This window comes from Myripristis murdjan, chromosome 14 (assembly GCF_902150065.1).
Source record: "Myripristis murdjan chromosome 14, fMyrMur1.1, whole genome shotgun sequence".
Taxonomy (NCBI): Eukaryota; Metazoa; Chordata; class Actinopteri; order Holocentriformes; family Holocentridae; genus Myripristis; species Myripristis murdjan.
The window spans coordinates 21,501,534-21,528,750 of record NC_043993.1 but is presented as its reverse complement, the minus strand read 5'-3'; the positions used below and the strand labels follow the sequence as shown (position 1 = coordinate 21,528,750).

Here is a 27,217-nt window from a genome sequence, read left to right as displayed (position 1 = left end):
TAATTTTATGGGAAAGCTACTCACTGTTCAAAGACAATGCTTAGTTTTTTTAATATTTATTAGGTCCTACTAATTCCAAATAACTAGGAGAAAAAATTAAAAATGCACACCAATCAAAGGCTCGGGTCTCAGGAGGCTAGGCTTGAGTGGACTTACAGAGTTGCACTGAGCTGTTGACTCATCCTTGTGTGGTCTGTCTTAAATACATTCGTTGTGCAATGTATTTATTGGCTGATAGTGTTTCTTAATGTTAATGTATATAAACTGATGTCTTCAAGCTGTCTCTAGTTAAACCCAATTTAGTAACAGCTCTAATGGGTGCTACTGACACACAACACTGCCCTCAACAGATGTGGAGAACCAGCCACACTCAGCCAAGACAGAAACTGTCATCATCAGTAGTTATGCTCAAAAAATACTGGAATCTATAATGCTTCATCAACTGTAAACCAACTGTTCAATCAACTGTTATTGTCATTGTCAGCACTAACATCTTCTATCAATGCCATTCACACCAACATGGTGGTGAACATGGCCAGGGACCTGCACTATGTAGATGTGATAGTTCATTCTAAACTTAGGTTCCACTCTTGTGGAACTAAATGATGTAAAGCATCTTTAAGGAAATGTATAGGGGGGTATGTATAATCACAATTATTATATGAGTTATTGATGGTCTAAACTTCGCTTAATGGTCCCTGAGTCATTCTAATGTGCTGTACACACTGACTGGAGGTATTATGGCTCACAAAACTCATTGGTGTATTTTAGTGCTGAGGTTATGGTTCAGTAGGATATATTTTAAATACAGCTGTGGCTACTGTCTGCATTCATTTCTTCATTATAGAGAAAACCCCAGTTCATTTTTCTGACAAAAAATGTTTGCATGAATGATAATCCTCATGACTTTCATCAGAAGCATATATTTTGAAAAAGCTATTAGCCATGAACATACAGAAACTTATGTTGAGTAAACTGTGGTGGAAATGTGGAGCGTAATGATTTTTCCCCTCTCCTGGCAGGATGGAAGTCCTGCACAGGAAAAGGGCAGGTGCACATGGACATGAAAAAATCATCAGGACAAACTGTGCTGACTGAATTCTGGAGCACAAGCAAGCGCATGTCTGCTGGTTGATTGCCACCCTGTCTTTTGGATGGCATGTATGTGTTCTGAGTAATTCTCTGCTTTTATCATGTTGCTCCCTGAGTTGAAAATCATCACCAAGGCGACTAACAAGCATCACCAAATCCTACAGCCATGTAGCATCTGCCTGCACTATGAATGAACTGTGTGTCGCATACAGAGCTGGGTTTGTGTAATTAGTCAAAGGTCCAGGTAAAATCCTCTTAGGATTCGTTTCAATAGTTGAGATCAAGGTTTATTTGGGTTTATTTTTGCAAATGCATTGTGCAGGTTCCATGAACCGGTGAATATGTGCACAAAAATGGTAGACACAGACGATACTTGCTATATGCTACTTGCTACATTATTAATCAGACTTCTAATCTATAGAAGCTTCATTTGCTAATTTGTCCAGGGCTTCTCCATCAAAACGAAGGAAGTGCCACCCTTCACTCGCAGTAAGGTCCTGAGCTCCCTTTGCAACATAGAAATCGAGAGAGGGAGTATTCCAGTCCCGCATTAACAGCTGCAGCCTCACACACTGCTTCTCTTTCCCCACCTAAACAAACCAAACAGAACACTGATTAGTAAATAATATGCTGTTGCCCTTTAGAGCAACACTTGGTGGCTTGTCAAATGAACCTCCTTATCATATAGAAAAGCCAATCATACACAACGATCCACTTTGCTAACAAACAATGAAAGACTTCCAAATCATTAACTCCATAACATACAGTTATTTGCATTCATACAGTTATAATGCATTTAGTGGTTAGTTCATTTAGTGGTTAGTTCATAACATCCCAGTAGGCACACTTGATAATGTAGACTGGTATACTGTAGCACTGCAACTTTTTGAATAAGTTATGAGGGGAGCTTATTCAAAAATTTGCAATGCCATCATTTAAAAAACAAACAAACAAACAAAAAACACGACTTTATACACCATGTTCTACATGGTGTATTTTGGGGTTTTCACACTAGGGTGTGCAACAATTAATTGAAAATTTATCAAAAATGCAATATGGCCAAGTGCAATATGCAAATCACAGGAGCTGCAATTTTTCGATGAAGGTAAAATATGTGATAAAACGTTGTTAATGATATATAATGATGCTACAGAGATATCCTGGCCTATAACTGTATTTTTCTTTGTTTGGTACAGACCCCAACAAAAACCACATCATCATCATTTGAATAGCGTTTTTAGTGAAGATGTAAATAAAAATAATCACAATAATAATCTAAACTTTATTTATATAGCACCTTAAAAACAGAGTTTACAAAGTGTTTTGACAAACACAACAAAAGCAGAATACTCAGAAAGCAATATAAGAGAGACCAACATTAAGACACACAAAGTAAAACATTCACATAGAAAACATTCTTACCTGAGCCACTTTGCTCATTATGTGCATAGTTAGAGCCTGGTGGTTGCAAGTTATTCATTCTGCATGCACTGAATCATGGACACCAGTGAAAAGCCATTTCTTTGCGACATTAACCCTCCTATTATGTTTGGGGTAAATTTGACCCCAGACAATGTTTAACATCTCTAAATAAATTATTAACTTCATTTTTATTTATTTATTTATTTTTCTGCTTCATATTGAATGAATTTTCCTAATGTAATGGGTACTACCGGGTAAACATGAAATTCACATGATGATATGTTTTCAATGTCCTGTACACACTTTGTAATGCATCGGTTATAAATAACAAAAATCTGTACTTAGAAATAATATAAAGCCATTAAAACACCAAAAATTAATATTTCTTTCCAATTTTAGGTCAATCAGTGAGATTTTATGATGATTTGTATATTTTTCCATAGTCACGTAATAGGAACACTGGATGTATAAGTGGGGGTCGGGGGTGGGGGTTATGTTTTATTTAAAGGGCAATTAGGTAGTCAGCAAAGAAACATAAAGTACCTGACACATAAACTTTGGTAACAATTTTAGCTATAATAATTTTGTGGAGATTTGAACTGCTGGGGTCAAACTGACCCCAAATATAAAAGATGTTCTTAAATTTGAACATAACAGGAGGGTTAAGATGCACAAAGTAAAACATTCACACAGAAAAAACATTCCTACCTGAGCCACTTTGCTCATTAAACTCTTGCCAATGCCTTGTCCTGTACAGAAAAGGGCAAACAAAAATATGTCCCATGTAAATATGGAAAAATGACGTAGGCTATTATGGTGTATGAACACGCCACCAAATCAGACTTTACCTCTGAAGTCGGGCATCACGTACAGATCTTCCAAAAAAACTGATGGCCCCTTCCATGTACTGTAAGTGTAAAAGTAAAGGGCGTACCCAACAATTGTATGTCCTGTATGGGCACAAAGACCATCACAAAGGCAAACATTAAAAATACCTAAGAAACTTCACAAATAAATGCATAGTGTCATAAGAGCTGGGCTCTTGCTGCATGATGAGCAGCAGAATTTCAGGTGTAAAGTGATCAGACGGAGCCAGTCGGCTGCCAACATGCTCATGATAAAATTAAAATATCGCACACTGACACACTGCAGACATGTCCAAACATCACTACTGTGACAGATCATTGTTTTTCAGATGGCAAACAATGTAGTTTTGAATTCTAAATTGAGACTTTACCCTCTTTTGATTTATTTTCCTCAGGCACTTCTGCAACCAGGCACTGAAAGAAGGGATTTGAGGAGAAGCCATCACGCTCCAGTTCTACAGCAAAGCAGGAAAGGTCATCAGCTTCATTAACTCACACATGAAAACATCTCATTGGGTTTGCATTGGAAGTGAAAACCCTTGAAAACTCAGAATCCTATGTGACACCAACAGGTAACCATGGGACTGGTGGAAAATCTTTTACTTTTTATTTCATGCAATATGTGGTGATATGTAACATCATTTACACCAGGTAGGTGCGAGGTTTTAAGGTTCTAAATTTGTTTGAATATTATAACCAGAGGACATATTTGTCAAAAGGCATTAGCAAAATTTCAAGTTTTGACAGTTTTAGTAATTTGGCTAAGTTTACATGAACAGGCCATCTTTTTGAAAATTTTTGTAATAGTCCATGCAAACTCACCAAATTAGAGTGCCAGAAATAGAGAGATATTCTTTAATATCATTAGTATCACCACCACTATATCAGTCAGGTGCAATTCAGAACACGTTGACTTTGCATGAGCTATTTGAATTAACTTATCCTTTTTGCCATTTTCCAAAGAACCACTTCCAGACAGCTCCAGTTGTTTTGAAACAGATTAACATGGAGGTTTGCTAACTAAGTTGCTCTGGGTTATTTGGATCTACAAACTTCAGCAGTGTTTTAACTAACAGGACTCTGAGAAGGTAAAGACAAAATTAACATCTCTGGCTAAAATGTGCTTTTAATAGCATGTTGATCCACCCATAGCAACAGAGTGCCATGTCATTTGCCCATTCTTCCTTTGTGTGTACAGCTCAGGTATTACAGAAATGCTGGACTGAAATGAACTCCACTGGCCCGGCTGTGTGGCAGGTAACAAACTTGACTGCCAATATGGATCACCACTGAAGTAAGCACTTTCATTGTTAATGGGGAACCAGGCTAGAGCTGCGAGTGGGGAAAAAAACGTTCAGCTGGATGGCCTGAGCTGTGTCTCAAAGGCATGCCACGTACTATTACTTAATAGTACCTACTAATACTAGCTAACAAACATACAAAAACCATGTATCTGAAAAAATATTATGATCATTATTGTTGTTGTTGTTGTTGTTGTTGATGATGATGTTGTTGTTAGTAGTAGTGGTATTAGTATTATTATTATTATTTTGGTTTTCACAAATTTCTCATTTTCTGTTGCCTCTTAAGGAGCTTCTCCCTCTCCTCACCACACTGCATCACTTTGACATAAGAATTCAGACCCTTTGTTATGACACTTGAACTATAGCACACAGGGCTGTCCATTTCTCTAATTTTTGAGACATTTCTATACTTTGATTCCACCTGTGGTAAATTAATTTGATTGGACTTGATTTGGAACGGCACACCGCTGCCTATAAGGCCTCACTGCTGAGAATGCATATCAGAGCAAAAACCAAACCATGAGGACAAAGGAACTGCCTGCAGAGGTCATACACAGGACTCTGTTGAGGCACAGATCTGGGGACAGATATCCTGGATGAAAGCTGGTCCAGAGCACTCAGGGCCCCAGACTGGGCTGAAGGTTTATCTTCCAACACAATGCAAGAGTGGCTTAGGGATAATCTGTGAATGTCCTAGAGTGGCCCAAACAGAGCCCAGCTTTGAACCAAATCAAACATTTCTAAAGTGACCTGACAATGGCTGATCACTGATGGTCCCCATCCAGCCTGGCCGAGCTTGAGGGGATCTGCAGAGGATGGCAGAAAATCCCCAAATCCAGGTATACAAAGCTTGTCACGTCATGCTGACATAGACTTGAGGCTGTAATTGCTGCCAGAGATGCTTCAAATAAGTTTCAAGTAAAGGGTCTGAATACTTACATCCTTGTAATACTTCGGTTTTCCTTTTTAATAAATTAGCAAAAATTTCCAGGGGAAACTGCAGCTGACCCTGTCTGCCTCGACAGTTATCTTTTCAAATTATTTTCTCTAGGAGAAGACGTGTCCAATGAAACCAAAACCAAACATCATTGCAACAGCTTCTATGTAAGAGCTGGGCTTCTACTCAAGGATTCTGTCCTTTAAACATTAAACACTACTGTTACTGATTAATCCACTCATATTATCCAGCTCTGTTTGCACAGTCTTGAATCTAATGTCTGGAAAACTCCGATCTTAAGAACCATGTGCATGCTCTGTTTTTGCTGCCTAAATGCACAAAGTAACTCAGTGGAGCGATGTGTCATCTCCATCCACTTCAACTGAATGTGATGTTGTCCCTTGTGCCAAATAAGCCAGTATGTATTTGTTGTATTATCTTGTTTATGTCAACAGCCTAACCACTATGCCTAACCAATACAAACTCCTGTACATTTATTTGTAGGCCTACCTGGAAAATCAAGTGACTCTTAAAAACTGTGTATCATTAGATATCCTTACACCATAAAAATTAATATCAAAAGATGATATTTAGTGATATTGTTCAATCCAATGAAGAAGCAAAGGAACTGATTTTGGCACTGAGTATTGACTGCCACTATGAAAAAACAAACAGATAGGACTAAGGCAGCTCCTCTGGTATCAACATTAAAAAGCCTTTACTAATTGGCTAGTTCATCATAGAACGATAAAATGGCTACATGTTTCGGCGTGTTGCCTTCATCAGGGCAAAATGGCAAATGCATTTGCCATTTTGCCTACATTTTTATGTAGGCATTTTATCGTTCTATGATGAAATACCAGAAGAGCTGCCTTAGTCCTATCTGTTTGTTTTTTCATATGCCAACTCCATACTAAAGAGCACCTTCGTGATTTTTCTCCAGATTTTTACCCACTTGAGCGCTCAGCTGTTTGGGTTTTTCTATTGACTGCACTACTTTCAGAGTCCAATAATTTTTCTCCCAATACTGGTAAGCAAAAGTCGAGAACTGAAACACCTATTAAACATTGGGCCAGCCTCCTTTATTTGCATTGGTATTGAAGTTTGAACCAGATTCTGCTGCATCTCTCGTTTATGCCTGCAAGGGTGCAAAACAAATATTGGTCATTAACATGCAAACGTTCAAAGTTACCTTTGTAAGATATCATCACCCGATCAGGCATTTTTTCATATACAGCCAACTCCTGCAACACAATTAAATATATATGGGAAAAAATCACATCTGTCTGAGTGTAACAAACTACATGACATTCTGCATAACAGCAGTGCTTAAGATCATATTTGTTTTTCAAACTCATTGGACTGTTACAAGGGAACACTGACTGACAGTTTAATGTGAAAAGTACAACAGTGTTGCTGTCTGTGGTAACAACTAAACACTTTAATGTGAAAAGTACACTAATGTTGGAGCTGAGTTTTCTACAAGTGCAGGCTTTAAGGAGATAATCATACTGTAGTTACCATAGTTACAGTTGAAGATGCCTTGGGACTTACCATTATCAATCTTGAAATATCCTTGGAGTCATCTTTTTTAGCAGCACGTATTTTGAAGTTCATATCTGCTGCCTGAGACACGCGTCAATCGTTTCCCCAGCCAGTTTGCTTCAGATTGGTGTTTCTTAACCGGGCGGTACCACAACCAGGGGACGTTGAAAAGGAAAGTTGGGCGGCGCTGGACGCAATATGACACGTGTGGCATGAAAACAAAAAAACCACCAGTAGCCTAAATCATTCAAATCTTAATTTTTTTTTTTTTTATCCGATCTGATCTGGACAGCCCTGACTAGATACGTTAGTTCACATCTGGCATTAGTTGTCTATGCATCTCCACAACGGAGCGGAAAAAGTGGCCCTAAGCCAAAATTTAAGGCATAGGCTACTTGCCGACCCTTGGTTTAGACTTTGAACTGGGTTATTTAATTTGACACACTCTGCCGCTACAGGTCCCAGAATTTCATCAACTGGATGAGAGAGCTTCTGCTTTAGAAATAGGCCTGTGTCTAATAGAAAACTGATGATGTGACAGAATCCAAGCTGATGCTTCAATACGTTTAGAAAAACAGGCTGACAAACGTAGACCACAATAAATGATTTCAACCATTCTCCTTTCAGCTTTTTTCCTCTGACAAATGTTGGCAGAGTGTAGTTCCCGTCTGGCCGGTGCGGCTCTTTGAGCTGCAGCGCCTCATCGACACCCAGAGCGACGGAGCTCTGGCGCGGCCCGCTTTACGCACAGGCTAGGGCAGCATGTGGGTCAAACATGTCGAGCGCCACCCGGTTCTCTGGGAGAAGACGAGGCTGCTTCTTCTCGCCCTCCAGACAACATACCCAGAGAGTCAGCCCGGTCCTACACGTGCAGGCCAAGTAGCGCCACCGTCTGGACTTGCCCGCTTACTGCGGTTGAAATGACCCAGCAGAGAAACACCAAGCGCAGGGCTCACACCAGCTTTACAAAAGTGACAGGCCTGCAACACCAGATAGCCCACACATCTTTCTTTCTTTTTTCTCCCCCCGTCTAGCCTCAGATATTTTTTCCTCGGCTGTTCTCGTTTTCCTTTGGAAAAATTAAGATGAATTTATATTTTGACAGCGGCACCTTCAGATTGGTTGCTGATTTTATTAATAATTAAAGTTTGAATTGGAAACTTAGCACGCTGCCTTCTGATCGGCTGCTGGTTGTGATCAGCAAGTCCTAATTAAAGTCTGAATGTCAAATTTCTAGCCGTTGCATAACTCCCAAACTTAATTTCTTTCAAATTTTTGCTCCCAGAGGAGAAATAATGACAATGATACTCTAGCTGATCAAAACTGTTATTTGGTATTGAAAGGCATGTTTTTTTAAATGATATATAGCAGACTAATATCATTCATATTCAGGGAAGAGAATTAGCCCATAGTATTTTAATATATGGGGGACCTGTGCAGTCCATACGGGGGCGCTATTTATTTATTTTACCTCTTGCACTTGTCCCTAAGGCTGCTTATGTTTTCAAACTGAGTGTATATGCATGAGTTTAGTCGTTCTTAAATGTTGTTTACTGTTGCTGATTTGTTGCTGTTGTTTTGAAATTTCCTACCTTGTTAAGCACTTTGTATTTATTGCTTGAAGAGTTCTATAAATAAAATTACTATATACACATTTTGCTACATGCAAATTAACTCATAATGCATGATGAAAATGCGTGTCTGAATAAAATATGTTGTGCATTTTCTCTTATAACAGATTGCTGCTATCTGCATAAATAGAAAACTTATTTGTCACTTATTTAATCCAAGTAATCTCTTAGTAATTGTTTTTTTTTTTACACATTTCTTTAAATGTCCTCTGAAAACATGCCAATCAAGACTTCCTAGTTAAGGGCTTCTGAGTTCTTACGCTTCCCTTAAAAAAGGAAAAAATAATAAAAAAAAAAAAAAAAAAAAAAATTACACCCTCACAAACAAATCCTTACAAAATCTGATTTATTTTAGAGTAAAAAAGGAACATGAAATCAATTAGAATATCAGTTGAACCATTACAAACGTCAGAGTGATACCCTCAGGTTTCTTTGAGCATGAACATATTTACATATTTTTAGTCACAGCCCCTCTTCATCAGTCGTGTGTTCATATTTTCCCCTTGACAGAGTTCAGCCCTCTAGGTTCAACCCCACCCAGCCTCCTCAGCACGGTAAAACTCCAGTCTCAGTGTGGCGACTGGGTGCTTGCTCCAGGAGACTCGGAACGGTCCATCTTCATCCCTGCTTCTAAAGAGGTTGAGGTGATGGGGGTCGGAAGCACAGAGCTCTTACTCTCCAGGGAGGAGGAGGCAGATGAGGGCAGAGACACCACTATGTACTTCTGCAGGGGTCGTGAGCCTGTCAAGCCAGGGCCCGCACTAGACTCCAGTTTTACGAGAGGCTGCAAGGTGGAAGTGGCACTGGGAACAGTGCTCGTGACTGGGGAGGCTGACTGGGAAGAGCTAAGGGTGATAACCTGAGGGAGGACAACAACAGACATAAACCCATGCACTGGACTGTGGACTTCACAGAGAAGGGTGGCCGCAAAGTCCATTAAACACAGGACTTTGTAAGAACTTTTTTTTAATCAGAGATTGAAATTTAAGACCGATGATGCAACTGGAATAAATGAGAAAATGAACTGACTTCCAGGCCTATACAGTAGGTATGCTTCACTGGGCAGACACTGTGCAAAAGGACCGCAACATGTTTAAGAACTCTAAAACTTAAATCAGAAGTTCAACTTGATGTTTTAGAGGCCTCTGTCCATGTAACATGTAAGTCTATTAGTATCATGTAAACCATGTTTTCTTTGAAAATGGTAATAACTTTTAATGATATTAATTTGATGCTTAACTGATCCCTGCAGACAAAATTATCTTTCCCCTTGTTCTACTCCAGTGAGGTCAGAGGTCAGATCAGCTACAGAGCAGCATCACTGCAGCCCGTACGGAATTGGTGCCTTGCTGAAATTTAACCCCAAGCTGTCACACCCTGTTGTCTCATCTCAGTTCATTCATAATTATAACTTAATGAACAAGTGATCTTGATAAGTCCATTTTCAAGTCTTTAGTCTTCTATTTTAGACCGTTAATCACAGCACTCCATCGGGTCAGTAGCAGTGAAGGAAATGCACACAACCATTAACCATTATTGCCGAGTGTCTGCCAGGACTTACAGGTAGTTCAGCAACAGCAGGGGGACCTTTATAATCCAAAGTAGTTTAGACTAGAGGGTCACTAGTTGTTGATTTTTGTCTGATAATACCATTTTAGGGGAGGACAAAACCTTGACTATAATGCATCTGATTAGTAACAGACTCATTTTGAATTCATTAGATCTATCAACAGACTTCACTTCCAGCTCCACTTTAGTGGAATAAAACATTAAATAAGCTTACATTATTTTTATAAGACAATGTACAAATCTGTTAAATAAATTTGGCCAACACAACATTGACCATTGGCTTTATGGAGTTAATGATCAAAATTGTGTAGTAACATTTTTCCAACGTGTCACCTGGAGAAACATCAGTACATGGCCAGTCTAACAGCGCTGCTCTCTCCTGACAGTTGTAACAGTTTGGGGCTTGGTGAGATCAAAGACAACAAAAGATTTAAAAACTGCTCAAATTTGCAGAGAGGTGTTTTGCACAAAAGGTCTGAGGATTTCATACATATCTCATTTTATAACAAATGTTGAATAAAACAACCATATAATCTGTTTGTGCAGGGACAAAAGGCTGTGCATATCAAACAGTGAGGAGGTAGTAGTTGAGGAGTGGGGACTCTAACACAGGAATATATAACTGCATAGCTAAAATTAGCTAGATAGTTACCAAGTTTATGGTGGAGAAATGATTTTTTTCCCCCACTATGAATTAGAAAAATGTCATAACACCAAAATGTACATAGAATAAATTTAAACTCCCATGCAGAGCTGACATTGAAAATGCCGATGTTTCCTACAAATCACATTAGGGAATTATCTGCTTTTCCAGAACCATAGAGTGTTATCAGTACTAACAGCCAAAGATCTTTTTTTAAAAAAATGAAACAATAACAATCAAAAACAAAACAAAACACACAAAAACAATTTGGTCCGAAACTGGTTCCAAATTAAATGGCTGAATGAATTCACCTCTAGTCCTAACCCCTAATTAGACTGTAATAGTTTCACAATAGTTGCAGATGTGACATATTTACACTACATGACGCTTCACACATTATTCAAACAGAACCAATTATTTCAGTCTCTTGAGAAACGGCCAATTGCAAATACCTTCGACCTCTAAGTTGCTCTGCTATTGCACCTAGGTGCGCCAATTTAATTTTATGTAAATCTGCAACTCAAAGTACCTGCTGAGTCGAGGCTGCTCCCGCACTGGTTGCCATGACAATATATTTTGTCGCAGGGGGGGAAGGCTGTGATGGGGTCCCTGGTCGAGGGGACATCAGGGTGAGAGAGCTGGGAACCTTAATGATGCTCGGAGTTCGAGGCCCTCCTGATCCACTTAGCCCGCTTTGTGAGACGGAGAGGGTGGGGCGAGGCTGGAAGGGAAAAGTAAATAAATACATTTTTAAAATCACTCGCCCATTTTTGATTGTACAGATGAGTTCTGATTCAAGTCCACGTTAGAATTAACACTTTACAACAAGCCAATGGTAGCAGCTGTGTAGAAAAACGAAAAACAAGTGGCAAGGTACATAAAACGAAAGGGTGCTGCATATAACAGGCACTATACTGAAGCTGAAATGTTCACAGGAAATGTCAGGAAGCTAATTTTTTCAGTCTATAAATTTGTGCTGGAGGCTTGTCAATGACAGATTAGGAAAAGACTTATACTGTTATAGAGACTTATATTTATACACTATTCTTATACTATTTAAACAATGCAGAACCAAAAGCACTGGGACACACATTTTTAGCTCGAGTTAACAGATAACATAGGTTAGTTTGGAAATCAAATTTTATTTGAATTAACAAATTTATGAAGACAATGATTTGCATATTGCTTTGCAGTTTAACAAAATATCTTTTCATGAAGTGTATCACCTACCTGTGTTATTGTTAATGTGGTTCTGTTGACTTGCTGGGCCTGCAGAGCTGCTTGGGTCCTGGCCTTCACTACATGGGAACAAAGCATGGGCCCAAGGTAGCCATAGTCTGTCCGATACTGCTCCACATTGTCAGGAAGAGGTCGAGTCTTGGCAATAACACTGGCACAGTGTTTCTTAGAACAGGGAACACACAGCAAAACAGCCTATAAATATCCTGTTCTACTAGAAACAAGTGAGCCTGCTCTAACTCATGATATTAGTGTGGTATGTTTGCATTGTTTTACTTTGCAAATGTACCGATCCATGGGATTACATCATCCTTTAAATACATGATGTTGAAAGAACTTGATTTATTACCAGTAAGAGGCTTTGAACATGGTCAGCTCCTATCTTATCAATATTGGAGACCACCGGTCCTTCCATCACTGCTTTGATGCGAGCGCCCTCTACAGCAAGCCGAGGAAGGATCAACGTCTTAATCACCTACAGGAGACAAAAGCAGCAGGTTGGTGCCAACGCAGAAGAAAGGCCTGGGAGGAGCCGTAGAAAACAGGTTTTACACTCACATCAGGTCCAAGTTCAGAGAGTCCAGCGATGCAGCCATAACGCGTCGTCCACTGGGTTTTGTCATCCAGCCAACTCTGACAGAAAACGTTGGTGGTGTTCAGTTAGTGAAGCATTTTAAGCACGGCTGTCAACTCAAATACAAGACTAGAAGTTTGCTAAAATAGGTCATTAGTGCTTTTTCCCAATTTCTGTGCCATAGTAGGGCCAGGCAACATTCTGATATTCTGATGTGAGGCTAGGTATCATCTGGCATTTTGGATATTGTAATATCGTAATATGGCATTAGTTTGTCTTTTCCTGGTTTTGATGGCTGCATTACAGTGAAGTTATACATTTTCTGACCTTACCAGACTAATCTTGCTGTTCTAATATTTGCCTTTACCATTTAAATTACTATGTAGGGAGTACTGATGATTTATGATTTATCATAAAGCTTATTGTGTAAATATTTTGTGAAAGCACCAATAGTCATTCCCGCAATACTGTCACAATATCAATATATTTGGTCAAAAATATTATATTTGATTTCGTCCATATCGCCTAGCCCTACTAGAATCATAATGCTGATGTGACTGTAAGCATCAAAGGTTTAAATCGAGCATTTATGAAGTGCTTTACAGAAGATTACAAAATACTGAGATATCTATGTTGTTTATTGTGATATAGCTTAAAAAATAGCCCAAATAGCCTAAAAATACTGTGATATTATTTACAGGCTATATTGCCAAGGCCCATAGTAGGCTAAACTTGACTATTTAGAATGAAGACAGAACAATAGTAACATCAACAACAACATATGTTTACAGTATGGGCAAGATAACAGGAACTACTGTAATGACTTTGTATAAAATAAAAATCACCAGCTGTGCATTATGTCAAACAGGATGAAACATTTACCTTAGTAAAGGTCTTGGTTATGCGGGACTGGATGTTGTTGGTTGTGGTGCTGAAGGTTTTACAACTCTGAGCCATGAGACGAGCAGCGAAGTCCCGGAGGGCCCAGTGGTTGTCAACATCTGGCCGTAAACACAGCTGCTTACTCACGATACACGTCACCACAGCCGGGATGAGCTCATGCAGCTACACACGGGTCACAGCGTCACAGAGAGCAAAACACAGAGAAGAAACACTGGTTGAAATCACACTCTCAGAGTAAAGTCATTTGATATTTTCTTTTAGTCTTTTCACTTACATATTTCTCCAGGTAGAGTGTGGGGTTGTCCATTAGAGCTTTGACCATCCGCATCAGGTAAATCAGCAGAGCCAGGTTGTTTTGAACCACATTTACACGCACCTTTGAGAAGAAATACAGTCAGTACCTTCATCGTTGAGCTTTTAGGATATTTTGGGATATTTTTTCTTTTAGGAAAGTCAGGCTGTTTGACAAAACTGAAACGCACTTACCCCTTCAGAAATGAAAGTGCTGAATCTTGGAAGCATCTGATATAGTCCAGGGTCTGTCGCAATACTCTGCAGAGCCTCCTGAATGCAAGATAAAAAAAACAACAAACAACGCTCTCTGATACTCATGTAACACTGTAACAGAACTTTTTCGCGGCAGCCCTTTTTAACATAAAACAGGTGTTATTGAACGAGGTTTGGTTCCATTTGCCTTATGCAGAACATCAGGGCCCCAGGTCTGTCAAACAGAGCAGAACCTTACTTAATATCATAAGTAACACCTTAGACATGAGACTGGCAGATGAAGAATCCAGACTTTTTCAAGTTCTACTGAACTCTCTGATTTTGTAACTTTACTAATTATTAATGCCCACAATGTCATCACTTGGCAAAAAGGTGGGCAAATCAGTAAATATGGTATTTCTAAGCCATTGTTAAGTAAACTATACACCATGCTGTATTTACAGACAGGACTTACAGCCCTCTTGGCTTCACAGGAGCCGACACAAGCCTCTGTGATTTCCTTGTAGTAGAGCTGCTGCTCCACAGAGAGTTCATGAGTGCTGCGCGGCTTCAACCTCATCAGACCTTTCTCCTTTCCTAAACAGACAGATACACAGACACAGGATAATTCAGACAAATGTAACTGTAAAGGAGGGACAGTAAATTAATTCACTGATATCAAGTGACTTTTACAGGGATAAAGATATAATCAAAAATTCTGCTCCTGAATAAAACATACACACACAGATCAAAATTTCAGACAGAAGTGAAATAATTTTTACTCTTGTTTTTCTTGTCCACATCTTTAAATACAAAAACAAAGAAAGGAAAGACTTTTTTTTTTGCTTCTTCCAATAGGCAAAGCTGAAAACTGACAGTTAGAAAAGAAAACAAGAACATATCAAAGGACTAATAGAACTGAACTGTCCCAATCATTTTTCAGTCACAGCTATGTAAAGACATGTGTAACAGCGGTGTGAGTGTTACTTGATTTAATCACTCTGTGTTCAACAGTTGGAGAGTGTGTTTGTTCTGTCTGTGCTGAACCGTAACACGGTCAAGCTCCACAGTGAAGTGATAAAATTTTGAGCACAATAATCATGATGGAAAAATCAAAGAGAATATGGCCAGACTAATGCAAACTATCGTTTATGGGTGAAAGGAACTATTGCTGAGCTTCTTTTATGTCAAAATTATGGAAAATTTAGATAACTAAAATAACCTTTAAGTTACAATACTAAGGCAGGGTGAGATCCCTATTGAAATAACAGAAAACAAGATACTGACCTTTACCATCAGCAGCCGTTGCTCCCTGATTCTTGCCCTGAATTGTACTTTCCTCCTCCTGACCAGGCTTGACCAGTTTGAGCGGCTCTGTAGATTCAGTTTTCTGCTGCTCTTTTGGTGCTGAAATGGAACAAAGGAGGGCGTTCAGTGACTAGCAATTCAATACATCACATTTTTCCTCCGTAATTTACTTGTCTTTTAAGAGAAAGATTGAGACAGGTCTCACCTGGTGGGGGATTTTCTGGTATAGCAGGCTGCACCCCCTCAATACTTAACCAATGGGCTGTAGATTAAAAACAAGTGAGATGTAAGAGCTTAGAAGACTTACATTCAAAACAAGTGAATAACATTTTCTGAGTTACCATGCGTCGCAAAACCGATTATCTGAGTACCTTTGAGAGAAACGTCTAGGGGAACTCTGGGAAGTGGCGTGTTGATGATGTCACTGAGGTCCACTTCCTTTTCCTCGTAGAAATGAAGCTCCCTCCCACCACCACTGGCAAAGCGGAACGGGATAAACTCCTGTGACTGGAAGCCATACAGGGGCTGGAAGGAGAGGAAATTGTTTTGGATGCAATTTAGATAGAACCGGGGCAGGAAGACCCATTTCATTCCTTTCTACAAGTGACATCCATCAACTGAGAGCAGTAACGCCACCAAGATCAACTTTGTGTTCTCCTGCTCATAGTACAAAGGCTCTCCTCACCTCCACATTCTTGAGCTTGAGAGCATTATCTATGTCACTGGTGGTTAATTTACGTCTCTTCCCATGGTGCATGAACTTTAGAGCATCCTGTAGAAAAAGAGGGAAAGAAAATAAACTGAAGTAAAAGCATACTGTCTATTAATAAGAAATACCACAAACATGAAATGTATGCAAGTGAAAAAGATTTTGCTGGTTGCACAGTAATTTCTACAAATATACACATATCTTCATATATCCTCTAGGCCTTACCTGAGCAATTTCCTTTATTCTATAGCTGACCTCCTCACTCAGGGCGACACAGCTCTCCTCCTGTAGCTGCCCCACTCCCACAGACTCTGCCATGGCCTTCATGGACTCTGTGGGCAGGACCACTGAGCACTGCTTCTGCCGTCTCTCCTCTGCCATGCTGACTAAAGGACACAGCTCAATGAATGACAAGACGTGGATCCTAGCCCCACACATGCAACCAAGCACAAATACACCCATCAATCCTCCTTCTGCAGGTGAGCTTTTTTCACTCAAAGCAATATTTCAATGTAGCAGAACTTCTTTAAGATTCAAGAGGTTTATTTGTCACATGCATGATTGTACATGTACAGCAGCAGTGAAATGGGATTGCATTTGCAACTACTCCAGCAACTGTGCAAGTAAAATAATAATAATAAAAAAAGTAATAATATAACTTCTATGATTAATTGTGTGGAAAGACAAAGAGTCCTGTAATGACCAGAAGTCACCATCACAAACTTCTGCTTTGCAAAATAACACTTAAGAGACTTATTAGCCTATCTGACAAATAGAAGTGTAATGATTCAATAAACCCACGGTTCAGTTGGTATTGCATTTTTAGGGTCACGATTTTGTTTTGGTTTGCTTTGTACATCGAGAAGGAAAAAAAATTCTATTTCCAATGTTCTATGTATTTTGTCTTATTTGCAAAAATAACTTTTCATTTAAAGACTTGGGATAACAATATGAAATCAACAAATACTCTTTCAAAGGCAAAAGTCTACTCAAACTATTATAAACAAACCCCCAGATACTTTCAGTATATTTATCAATTCATCAGCTAAGTGTGTGATTAGCTGGCTCTCATACAGTGCAAGTGTTTGCAACACTGTACTACGTAGGGTGTAATTTTTTTTTTTTTTTTTTTAGCGGATGATTTTTACAAATGTGCACGTCTTGCTTTAGCCGGACATTTCCTCATGTAACGTCATTTAAGAAACAGCCATGACAAAAATGGGTCATCATATACTTTAATTTGCGAAGCAGTTAAAATGTCACATTTGGTATTAATACTACTTAAATGTGCGATTTGAGTTTTCTGCATCTCTCGCGTTATGTTTTACCATGCACTATAAACATAGCCTGACACACACACACACACACACACACACACACACACACACACACACACACACACACACACACACACACACACACAGGAGGCGGGTTCACCACACTACAACCGGTGCTGAACAGTAAACATAACCCACAACCGGATATTCATTCACTTACAATAACTTAACAGACAAATTAAGCCAAAGTTTGATCAGCATGAAGTTTTTATCTGCTGCACAGCTCCGTTATGTCACTTAGCTCGGAGGTTAGTTAGCTCTCATGCTAATGATCCAGCTAGCCTTGACGCTCTTACCTGGGTAAAGTTGCTCTGTCGTGGTTCACTTTCTGAATTTAAGCGGGAATTTACACAAAAAAACAGTCACAGTTACAATTTGGAAAAATTCTTATTTCGCCAAGCTACTTCTTCACAGTTTACATCCATCGCTTGATATAACTAATTCGAGGGTTGCAGCTCTGCCCTCCGTCTCCGATGTGTCGCCATTTTGATTCGCGCAACGGTTGTGTATCGCGAGACTGCGGTTAAGCTTCTTAAAGACACACACATTACCTCTGTCCAGTTAAGCTTTTATTTTTGGAAATTTTTCAATTTTAGCTTAGTTTTATTAGTTTCAGTGTTAGATTTTTAATAGTTTTAAAAAGAACTCAACAGAATATCACACAATTAAAAAAATATTCACTTAGGACAGATGAACAAAATAAACGGTCAAAGACGAAAACTAGACATGTCTCAATAATTTTGGTTTATTTTAGTTTGTTTTGTAAACACACTACACAGTTTCAGTTATTTGTCCTTTTTTGTAAAGCCTCGTTTCACATCTAGTTTCGTTATCTCGCATCTGCATTTTAACTTTAATTTTAATGTTCAAAACGACAATAAAACAACGATTGCAAAAATATCACATGGTAATTAAAAGATTGCTGATATGTTCACGTTACTGCAAAGGAAGGTTTTTCAAAGAAAAGGAAATATTTATCGGATATTCCACCCCGGAACCAATGTTGTCCTCTGGTTTACGGCGGTGATCTTTTCCGGCGGTAACGGAAGTAAACGAGCGGAGCGTGGAAGGACGAGGTTATTTGGGGTTTGTGTAAAAGCAGTCATGTATCGGTGTGTGTTTCGCGCAGTGTGTCCGGTCCGCCAGCCTGCAGCTCATGTCTTTGAGACGTGTGTGTTGCCGGCCAGGTGTGTTCAGGTGTTCAGGTGAGAGGCACCATCGCCAGCCCGGGGGTTGAAGGGGACACATGCGACATACGACGTGAATAATGTCTTATTTTGTAGTTTAACTTCTGTTTCGTCTCCCACAATTTGTCACAGTGATGATAACCGTACTAAATATGCCTCAAAAACAGCCACCAGGTTACTTTTGTTCACTTTTTGTCTGAGGGAAGGGACAGTTAGCTTACTCAACCTCCACTGACGGGGGGCGGGACGTTTTGATTGACAGCTGTTCGAGCGAATCAGGTGCTGCGCCGCTGTCGTTTCCAAGGTAACGTCTATAAAACGTATAACGTATACTTCAGAAACAGCGTAATGACGGAACAGATTAATCACTGTCTTAGGCTGCATTAAATTAAATATAAAAAAAATAAAATCAAACATGTTGCTGCAATCTCTGCTTCGACACAATGCATCAACACCATTTTAAGTGTAACAACAGTGAAAATTGAGCGTTATTCAAAATACAGTCTGATAATACCAACTGGATGTAGAAAACGCAGTTACTTCATAAAATATTTTTTGATCAGAACAGAATAATCAGTGTCTCAGGCAAAGCCTACTACTATATTTTATATCGTCCATATCGTTGTCTTTTGGGATGTAGATATTGTGCAAGTTCATGTCTAGATAAAAATATGATATGGATGTATCAATCAGCTCTAATTATCTTTCTGGAAACATGATGATTCCATTATACAGAAAGTGAATGTGGTGATCTGTTGACTACAGTTATTTCTTCCCAGTTGTTTTTTGGTTTGGTTTGACATAATCAGTGACATTGGTCCCAGTGGGATGCCCCCCGATACAGTATTGTATTCAGCTCTCGCCCACGTTTCCTTTTCATTAAAGCAGCAGTCATGGTTGAGCTCAGATGAGCAGCTCATGTGCTCTTTTAAACTCACTTAGGTTTATCATGTTTTTTTGTGTGTTTTTCTGCTTGCCTGCCTACTGTCCTTACAACCAGATAGAACAGAGCCTTGAAGTGACATTGTTTTGCCAACAGAGAAAAGGGAATCCATGAAGAAGACAGGAGTTCATAAGGCACTGAGGCTGCAGACATATAAGAGCAAGGACGCACATAGTGGACACACAATAATGTTCACAGACACTGTGAACACTATTGTAATGATGTAATATTTTGTGAGCTGCTTTAGTCACCTATTTTGACAATTGTATGTATTTTTTTTTTTGGCTTCATAATCATATGACAACATCACTGTGGAGTTAATCCACAGATTGCCCAGATTATCCACTTCAATATGAAGAGCAAGATTTGATTCATTCTGAAGCCAAGTGGAGTCAAAGCTGAATTATCATCAATATAGAATGAAATGTTTTTTAAAAAAAAAAGCCATAGCACATACAAAATAAATTGTTCTGGTGATATTTTATATGATTCATTCACTTAGCAGTCACTGCACTAAGAAAAAAGACTAGTCCTCCCTATTGTTTTAAAGACTTGTTTGTTCATTAACTCTGTTTTGTACTTTACAAAGAGTTGCAGATGGAGGTGGAGCCAAAGCCCTAAGCACAACCTCAACCAGCTTCTGTGAAAAAAGTGATGGTGTCACACCCCCTGAGCGAGATGGAAAAAGAAGTGAAGATAAAGATAGTCACTTGTCAGAAACTGCAAATTCAGTTGAAGGGAAAACTGATGATGGCAGCAAAGTCATCAGGATGGCTGAACAAAGGGAGGACTCAGCAGTGTTAAAGACCAGTGAAGGAGGCGCCGCACCGCAGGGGGGTGTTACAGTCGAGCAGGAGGTGGGAAAACCAACACAAGTAAAAGGTGATGTGGCTAAGAGCGGGAAGGAGAGCCTCTTGGGCCTGCTGGGAGCCATGAAGGTGGAGGTTACCAACAAGAAGAAGCTGAAGAACTTGAAGGCCAAGCAAAGATATGAGCCTGCCGTCAAGCCCAACCCAGCGGCACTGGAGAGCACCATCAGTATGTTTCAGAAAGCCACAGCGGAGTCTTCAGCCCACAGGTGAGAGGGGCTTTCTTCTCGAGTTGGGCCAAGTATTATCCATTTAAGACACTGATTTCATGTGAATATGGGCTGTCATCAAATCATTTTAGGATGTCATTTATATTCAAAGAACTATGGCTGATAAAGTTCATTATGGTTTTGTTACAGTGCATATTTATTTCTCTCTTTTCCCAGCAATAACAATGTCATGGTGAACTTTGCTGCAACATTTTCATATTCATCTCTATTAGAATCCTCATTATCTGACTCCTTGGAGACAGCTCATCTTCCTGGGGTCCTTTTAATTAAACAGTTAAACAACAGCTTACAAAGTCACACATCCAGATGAACCACATACAATACAGTAGCCTTGATAGAAAACAAATAAAAGCACAAAAAAACAATCGACAGGACCAAGGCAGTATGTCAGTTTATGACATAAGCTTTTACTAGTTTCCTAAAATTGATTTGTGTTTTGTAGCGTGTATATGATATGGTTGTAGCGGCCTAAAGATGATTGTTTTTTTTTTTTTCTCATCAGATTTGTTCTAGGATGAGGAAGCAAAATACAGCCAGTGGTGAGGGTCCCTGTAAGAGGACTGTGTCTCTTTGCTTTATAAATGATCAGCAGAGACACTCCACATATCTAATCAGTTATTCAAGAGTGCCCTTACAGCCAGTGGTGTAGTCTAGTTTATTCTAGTGGGTATACGCGCACGCACATGCACGCACATGCATGCACACACACACACAGACACACACACACACACACACACACACAGGCTCCCTTTCTGAAACGTTAACGTTAGCTCCAGCTGTAGTGTTAGCTCCCGATTCTTTTGTTGAAAGCCCAAGTACAGACCAGAGTCAGTCTTCGATTTTCTGATGCAATATTTATTATGGTCACATATAAAGCAAAGCAGCGCTGGTCTCAGTGTGACAGAGCTCCCGCAGGATCTCAGTCAGAAAGCGCCCCGATATCAGGAAATGATACACATTTATGTTCTTGGGCTTGGGCCTGCCCCGTACATAGGTTGGACTTAAACGCAACCGAGAATAATTGGCCAGTTACCCGGACATGGACAGGCCAACCACTGTCCATGCCTTGTTCCCGGAATGTGTGATGCTATGTGTGTGAATGTTGACTGGGCATGTATCTAATGCAACAGACCTAAATAACAAGATAGAGAAAGTATATCTGGCTCCTGCTGTGTCTGTCCTCTGCTTAGCAGCCAAGCTGCCCTGAACTATGCAATACATTGGATAATGCAAGAAACAATGAACTATACGGCCAATTGTAACAATAGTGTCCCCCGAAACGTCACGCCTGACGGAAGACCCTATGGTCAAAGAGAGCCCGCTTCGTAACACAGAGAAGGCGACTTTATGAACAGGAAAGTGAACGTTATGTCAAAAAAACATACTGATACATATCTTTGCGCATTTTTAAGTGCACGGTATCCGCGGGGTATTGAAAAGTATTAAAAGGTGATAAATCAATTTTGGGAAAATTAAGACCCTTAAAAAGTATTAAAAAGTCTTATCACGACTTTATAAAGTCTTAAATTTTGAAAGTATTTTCTCTGAATTAGCTGTCCAAGAGTTTGAGTCCCAAAAACATCGTAAAAGTGTGTGAATTTATTCATTTTTATTAAAAAACAAAGATGAACAGGTACATAAAAAACTAGGCTATTGTGGATCTGTTCATAAATTGTCTCTGAGAGCGCCACAGCGAGCGGGCGGGTGGAAATTCAGAAGCACAAAGTACGCTCTGTTGTATCATAATGGTCTATAGTCTGTGTCACAAACTAAAACGGTTAAGTTAAAAATATCACTGATGTAAATGGTTACAGCTTGAAGTGGTGGTGAGGTATTAAAAAATATTGAGAAGGTCTTGAAAAAGTCTTAAAAAGGTATTAAAATTAACTTCAAGATTCCTGCATATACCCTGAAGTGGTTATACGGAAATTCGGGACCTTTTCTAGTGGGTATACGGCGTATACCTGCGTATCACGTAGACTACACCACTGCTTACAGCCACTAAAGGATTCTTAAATTACAGATTTAAAAATTACGATGGCTATTTGCGTTATACTTGTCATTTTAAGTCAGAGTGAAATAAAATTAGGATTATTATTGTTATTTATGAATTTATTTTTTAAAGTTTTGTTTTTTGTTCCTTTGTACAAGCTCATTCTCTGCCCTGGACAGCTAATTACCAATAAAGCCACAGTTTCTTTTGTCAAAAAATGCCATAACATTTACTTCTTCGAAGGCAACATATTTTTAGCGGTTACTTCATTGTGTAAAAATGGGCGTACATAAAAATTCCAACCCATAATAGTATCACATATTTGTGCAGGAAACATGCAGCTTCGCAACTTTGAAAGTGACCCAAGTTGCCACATAGTATTTATGTATTCACCGCTGAAAAACCCTGTTTTCTTTTCCCAAGAGACAGTGGTTGCATCCTGGTGAGATGCAGCCATGAGTACTTTTCTACTTTTAAACACATGATGTCATTACATCAACCCTCAGCATTTTACCAACATGTAGCCTACATTTAATCACAGAATCAAAACCCCATCGAAATCCTACTGACTTTGTTAAAAGTAAAGCTGGTATGTGTGCAACATTTTGTATTCATTTAACTTCATTCAGTAACTTCATTTGTGTACTATTTTTTATAATGTACTGTATATACAGTTTTTGGGGCAGTATGTTTTTTCGAAAGTTTGAAGCATTCTCAGATTTTGACTCAAGACTCAAGTTCAGTCTTGAGTGTGAGCGGCCCAGCTGCACTTTATTTTTTCATCAGCAGGCCTCTGTTCTCAGCACACACACGCAGTAAACCTGTGAAGCCTCATGCTCACTCTGTGTCCTGAGCCAAACTTCCCTTACTGTGTTGTGCAGTGAGACTCTGGACCCTGACCTGGTGGCGGCTGCCTCAGCTGCTGCCTCCACGCTGCCCAACCAGAGCCAGGCCGAGTCGGAGCTGCTCAGACAGCTGAGGCGGCACGAGGCCGTGACTGAGGCCCAGAGGAAAGGGGACATGAGCAACTTAGGGTATGTGTCCTGAACACCTTCCCCCTCTCTTTAGGAAACAAGGTAGAATTGGGCTTTTATCTCTTTATGCAACATTGTACTTACAATGGCTCAAATCATTTTATTTGTGGTTTAAATGTCAAAACATGTATGTTTTATTGATTTATATATATATTAATTTGAGTTAGTAGGAAAAACATTGACTTCCACACACTCAAATGTAGCCTGTGTCAGAGATACTCTACTTGCGTATAACCTGCATTGGGAATTACTTTTTACCCTGGAAACTCTTTACTGTTCCTATTTTGTTAATGCCTGGAATTTTCTTTAAACCCTGAATATGTTTTTTTTTTTTTCATTTTCTGCATAATTCAAAGTTAAATACCTTATTTACATCTAATAAATAATAAATAATAAAACAATATCTTCTCAGAGTAATTATTGCTGACATGAAAGTGGGAAGGAGGCCCAACCGGCAGAATGCTCGTCCAGCAAACCAGATCCGCTTTGATGACGACGGACAAGGATACACACATGACAGGAGCATCACCGCTGAGCTGGATGGTGTCAGGAGAAGGTACTTTTTTTTTTTTTTTTTCATTTACAATATGCAGGGCACCTTTTTAAAGCTATTCCCTCAGGTGGACAGTAGGTTCGGTGATGCAGTGAAACTGACTTTTGGTGCTTTATTTTTAGGAGGAACTTGTTCTCAGGGAAAAGACTAGGCATCTTTTCTCCCACTACTGATGAAGACAAAACGCCCCCACCACCTGGTAATAAATTACTTTTTTTTAATTTTTTTTTTTTTTTTTATTGTGGATAAGGCCTGTTAGGTTTTCATTGGTACAGCAGCATCGTCCAATCAACCAATCATAGCATCGGCGATTGATGATTCCTTTACTGGGATTATGGTTTTAACATAAAGGACCATACCAGTGATTTTGAATGTTTGGCCCAATTCCTACTATTTACCCACATTTGACACTGCAACAAACTATTTTGCAAATCATCCCAGGGAACTAAAGATTTCCCAACATACAATCAGAATTGCTTGATTTTAAAATTTGAATTTTATGTTGCAACACCCTCCTTATAATGTTCTGCTTCTGCGGCAAACAAAGTCATCAGCATTCATAAACCACAGAGCTGATAATTGGCTGTGAAAAGCAAATATTTCCACGGGACTATCTGGCAGAGGGACCATTTCACTTCACTCAATTTAAAGTCATCAAAACAAAGCAGCAGCACAAAAGTGTGAGGAAAGTTTGAAGTCTCTGGAAGTTCGTTTTCATATTTTGGTGGAATGAATGGGAACCAATACCAGGAATAACGGGTAGTAAAAAATGATATCAGATCTCTAAAATATGACTACTTGCTTCGGGAAAAGATTAGCAGAAACATGAATACATTTTGTAGATATTACACTAAACATGCAGAGACACTGTTGTGGTCCTTCTAAGTATGACCTCTTCATCTGCAATAATATTGTTGGCGCATTTGCAGCTAAGCCAACCATATGGGACGTGGACTTTGCTAATCACTTGGTCCTGTCCACCAACCAAATGCCCCGTAATGGGTTTGAGGAAATGATCCAGTGGACCAGAGAGGGAAAACTGTGGCAGTATCCAGTCAACAACGAAGCTGGTGAGCGCTGCACGCTGAATATTCAGAGAAGGAAAATCAAGTTTGTCTTTGTTGAGTCTTGTGCTCACAGTGTTTTCTTGCTGTCCGTCAGGCCTGGAGGAGGAAGCCAGTGTGCCTTTCCATGAGCACGTGTTCCTGGAGAAACACTTGGAGGAGGGCTTCCCGAGTCAGGGACCTGTGCGGCACTTCATGGAGCTGGTGGTATCCGGTCTGTCCAAAAACCCGTACGTGACTGTCCAGCAGAAGAAGGAGCACATTGCCTGGTTCAGGGACTACTTCCAGCAAAAGACAGACATCCTCCAGGAGGCTGACGTTTACCTCAACTAACCTGGGACACTTAAATATATTGTATTGTGTGGGCTGTGGATGCACTAGAGCAAGGCTCAAGTTTCCTGAAGGCATGTTGGTGCTAAGATTGCCTTTAGCCACCGAATTAAAGTTAAAATGAGGAGGGTGACTGTTAGAAGACGTTTGTCAGAAAGGGTCGTTACAAAGTCTGGATATCAGTGTCGAAAATCGAACAATATTTACTGTGTCTGAAATTGTGATCAGACTATAGAACCAACGTCTATCACTTCACTGTTGGCAGGATGTTTGATGGAGAAACAATGTGAAGAAAGTGACATGCTGCTAATGAAAGCTCCTGTGCAGAGTAAACCTGAAAGAACAGCAACAACACCATCAAATCTTTGTCCATTCCAGTGTAAACAAGTAACTTCATCTTAGTGTAGTTCTGTCCATTTCCTCATACACCCCACTGCCTCTAAAATGTATCTGAAACTTACTCCACACGCTCATTTGTACGGTAACATTTTGACATGGTCAAAAAATAATGACACGAGGCCCACTTTGCTATTTATGTCAAAGCAGTGCAAGAAACCAATCCTGTGTCAGCCTAAAGATGTTAACTCTTACAGTATTGAACATAATTCACCCAAATAAAGTTTTGCAATTGATGTTTTGATGGAGTAATGATGGAATTACATTGAATTCTCAATTTGGTTACCCTTAATGGTATTTTAAATGACGTTTGATGTACTGTTGAACTGTATTGCAGTCAGTGGGATCAAATATAATGAATACAACCAACAGTAATGATCAGGTGTTTATGAAAGGCAACAGACTAAAAAAATGCGGAGAACATGCACTAGTATGACCCGAATACAGATAAAGGCATACAGCATGGCAATGACTGACGGAAAAAAATAATAAAATAAAATAACTATGTTCTATTATTCTGGTTGTATTGCTTGCATAAGTCTATGGAAGTGTTGTGGTGAAGCTGTTTTTTTATTTTCGTACTATACGGAAGTATCTTTCATGTTTTAGTGCAACTTCATTGTTTGAAAACAGGATAGAGAAACGTGCTGTTGAATCGGTTGGCAGGGGCCTTCACCCTCGGTGAGGTTAAGTGAATGAAAACACCCATTGTGTCCTTTTTCTATCACAGGCCATATAAACACTTGGAGAGCAGCCCTGCGATCATGATGGATGGTGTTTTTCCATTCGCCTGCTGTGAAATCAGAGTGACTTGTATTCAACGTCCACGTCTCCTAATGGTGAATTACAATAGAGGTATAATTAGACTCCTATCACATTATTTGTTCAGGCTGAACCTCACACCTCTTCCAAGGAGAATTGCTATAAAGGTTAGAAAAAAAGGTACCGAATCATTCTGATTACGTCCTTCTGGTCTAAAAACACGCGTAGAAATCTATTGTCTTATGAAATGTGAGAGCCTGACACTTGTATGGAAAGTGCCTCATTTCCTGA

General features: G+C 39.5%; 3 protein-coding genes across 3 annotated transcripts; 1 reads left to right on the top strand and 2 right to left on the bottom strand.

Annotated features, from left to right (window-relative positions):
• Positions 1-1,493: 1,493 nt before the first annotated feature.
• On the bottom strand, positions 1,494-7,389 carry LOC115371414 (diamine acetyltransferase 2-like). The gene is made up of 6 exons (XM_030068787.1): positions 7,176-7,389; positions 6,814-6,865; positions 3,752-3,835; positions 3,363-3,464; positions 3,223-3,263; positions 1,494-1,682 (listed from the first exon to the last, which is right to left on the bottom strand). The coding sequence occupies exons 1-6, from the start codon at positions 7,236-7,238 to the stop codon at positions 1,503-1,505; spliced, it is 522 nt and encodes a 173-aa protein (XP_029924647.1). The 5' UTR covers positions 7,239-7,389; the 3' UTR covers positions 1,494-1,502.
• Positions 7,390-9,126: 1,737 nt separating this feature from the next.
• On the bottom strand, positions 9,127-18,076 carry taf6 (TAF6 RNA polymerase II, TATA box binding protein (TBP)-associated factor). The gene is made up of 15 exons (XM_030068784.1): positions 17,862-18,076; positions 16,454-16,614; positions 16,205-16,291; positions 15,891-16,044; positions 15,725-15,781; positions 15,499-15,618; positions 14,687-14,808; positions 14,212-14,289; positions 14,000-14,101; positions 13,705-13,887; positions 12,807-12,881; positions 12,598-12,723; positions 12,240-12,413; positions 11,539-11,730; positions 9,127-9,656 (listed from the first exon to the last, which is right to left on the bottom strand). Exons 2-15 carry the CDS (start codon positions 16,607-16,609, stop codon positions 9,366-9,368), a joined length of 1,917 nt encoding a protein of 638 aa, XP_029924644.1. The 5' UTR covers positions 16,610-16,614; positions 17,862-18,076; the 3' UTR covers positions 9,127-9,365.
• Positions 18,077-18,575: 499 nt separating this feature from the next.
• On the top strand, positions 18,576-26,679 carry mrps31 (mitochondrial ribosomal protein S31). The gene is made up of 7 exons (XM_030069429.1): positions 18,576-18,770; positions 20,285-20,773; positions 23,669-23,821; positions 24,234-24,377; positions 24,497-24,573; positions 25,304-25,444; positions 25,536-26,679. The coding sequence occupies exons 1-7, from the start codon at positions 18,670-18,672 to the stop codon at positions 25,769-25,771; spliced, it is 1,341 nt and encodes a 446-aa protein (XP_029925289.1). The 5' UTR covers positions 18,576-18,669; the 3' UTR covers positions 25,772-26,679.
• The last annotated feature ends 538 nt before the right edge of the window (positions 26,680-27,217 follow it).

Excerpts from the sequence above, each read along its gene's own strand:
- LOC115371414 (XM_030068787.1), bottom strand. The coding sequence starts at position 7,238 with ATGAACTTCAAAATACGTGCTGCTAAAAAAGATGACTCCAAGGATATT. Across the intron at positions 3,465-3,751 it reads GGAAAATAAATCAAAAGAGG|GACATACAATTGTTGGGTAC; the intron begins GTAAAGTCTCAA and ends GTGCCCATACAG. Across the intron at positions 3,264-3,362 it reads CGTGATGCCCGACTTCAGAG|GACAAGGCATTGGCAAGAGT; the intron begins GTAAAGTCTGAT and ends TTTTCTGTACAG.
- mrps31 (XM_030069429.1), top strand. The coding sequence starts at position 18,670 with ATGTATCGGTGTGTGTTTCGCGCAGTGTGTCCGGTCCGCCAGCCTGCA. Across the intron at positions 24,574-25,303 it reads CAAAACGCCCCCACCACCTG|CTAAGCCAACCATATGGGAC; the intron begins GTAATAAATTAC and ends GCGCATTTGCAG. Across the intron at positions 25,445-25,535 it reads TCCAGTCAACAACGAAGCTG|GCCTGGAGGAGGAAGCCAGT; the intron begins GTGAGCGCTGCA and ends GCTGTCCGTCAG.
- taf6 (XM_030068784.1), bottom strand. The coding sequence starts at position 16,609 with ATGGCAGAGGAGAGACGGCAGAAGCAGTGCTCAGTGGTCCTGCCCACA. Across the intron at positions 16,292-16,453 it reads GAATAAAGGAAATTGCTCAG|GATGCTCTAAAGTTCATGCA; the intron begins GTAAGGCCTAGA and ends CTTTTTCTACAG. Across the intron at positions 16,045-16,204 it reads TCAAGCTCAAGAATGTGGAG|CCCCTGTATGGCTTCCAGTC; the intron begins GTGAGGAGAGCC and ends CTCTCCTTCCAG.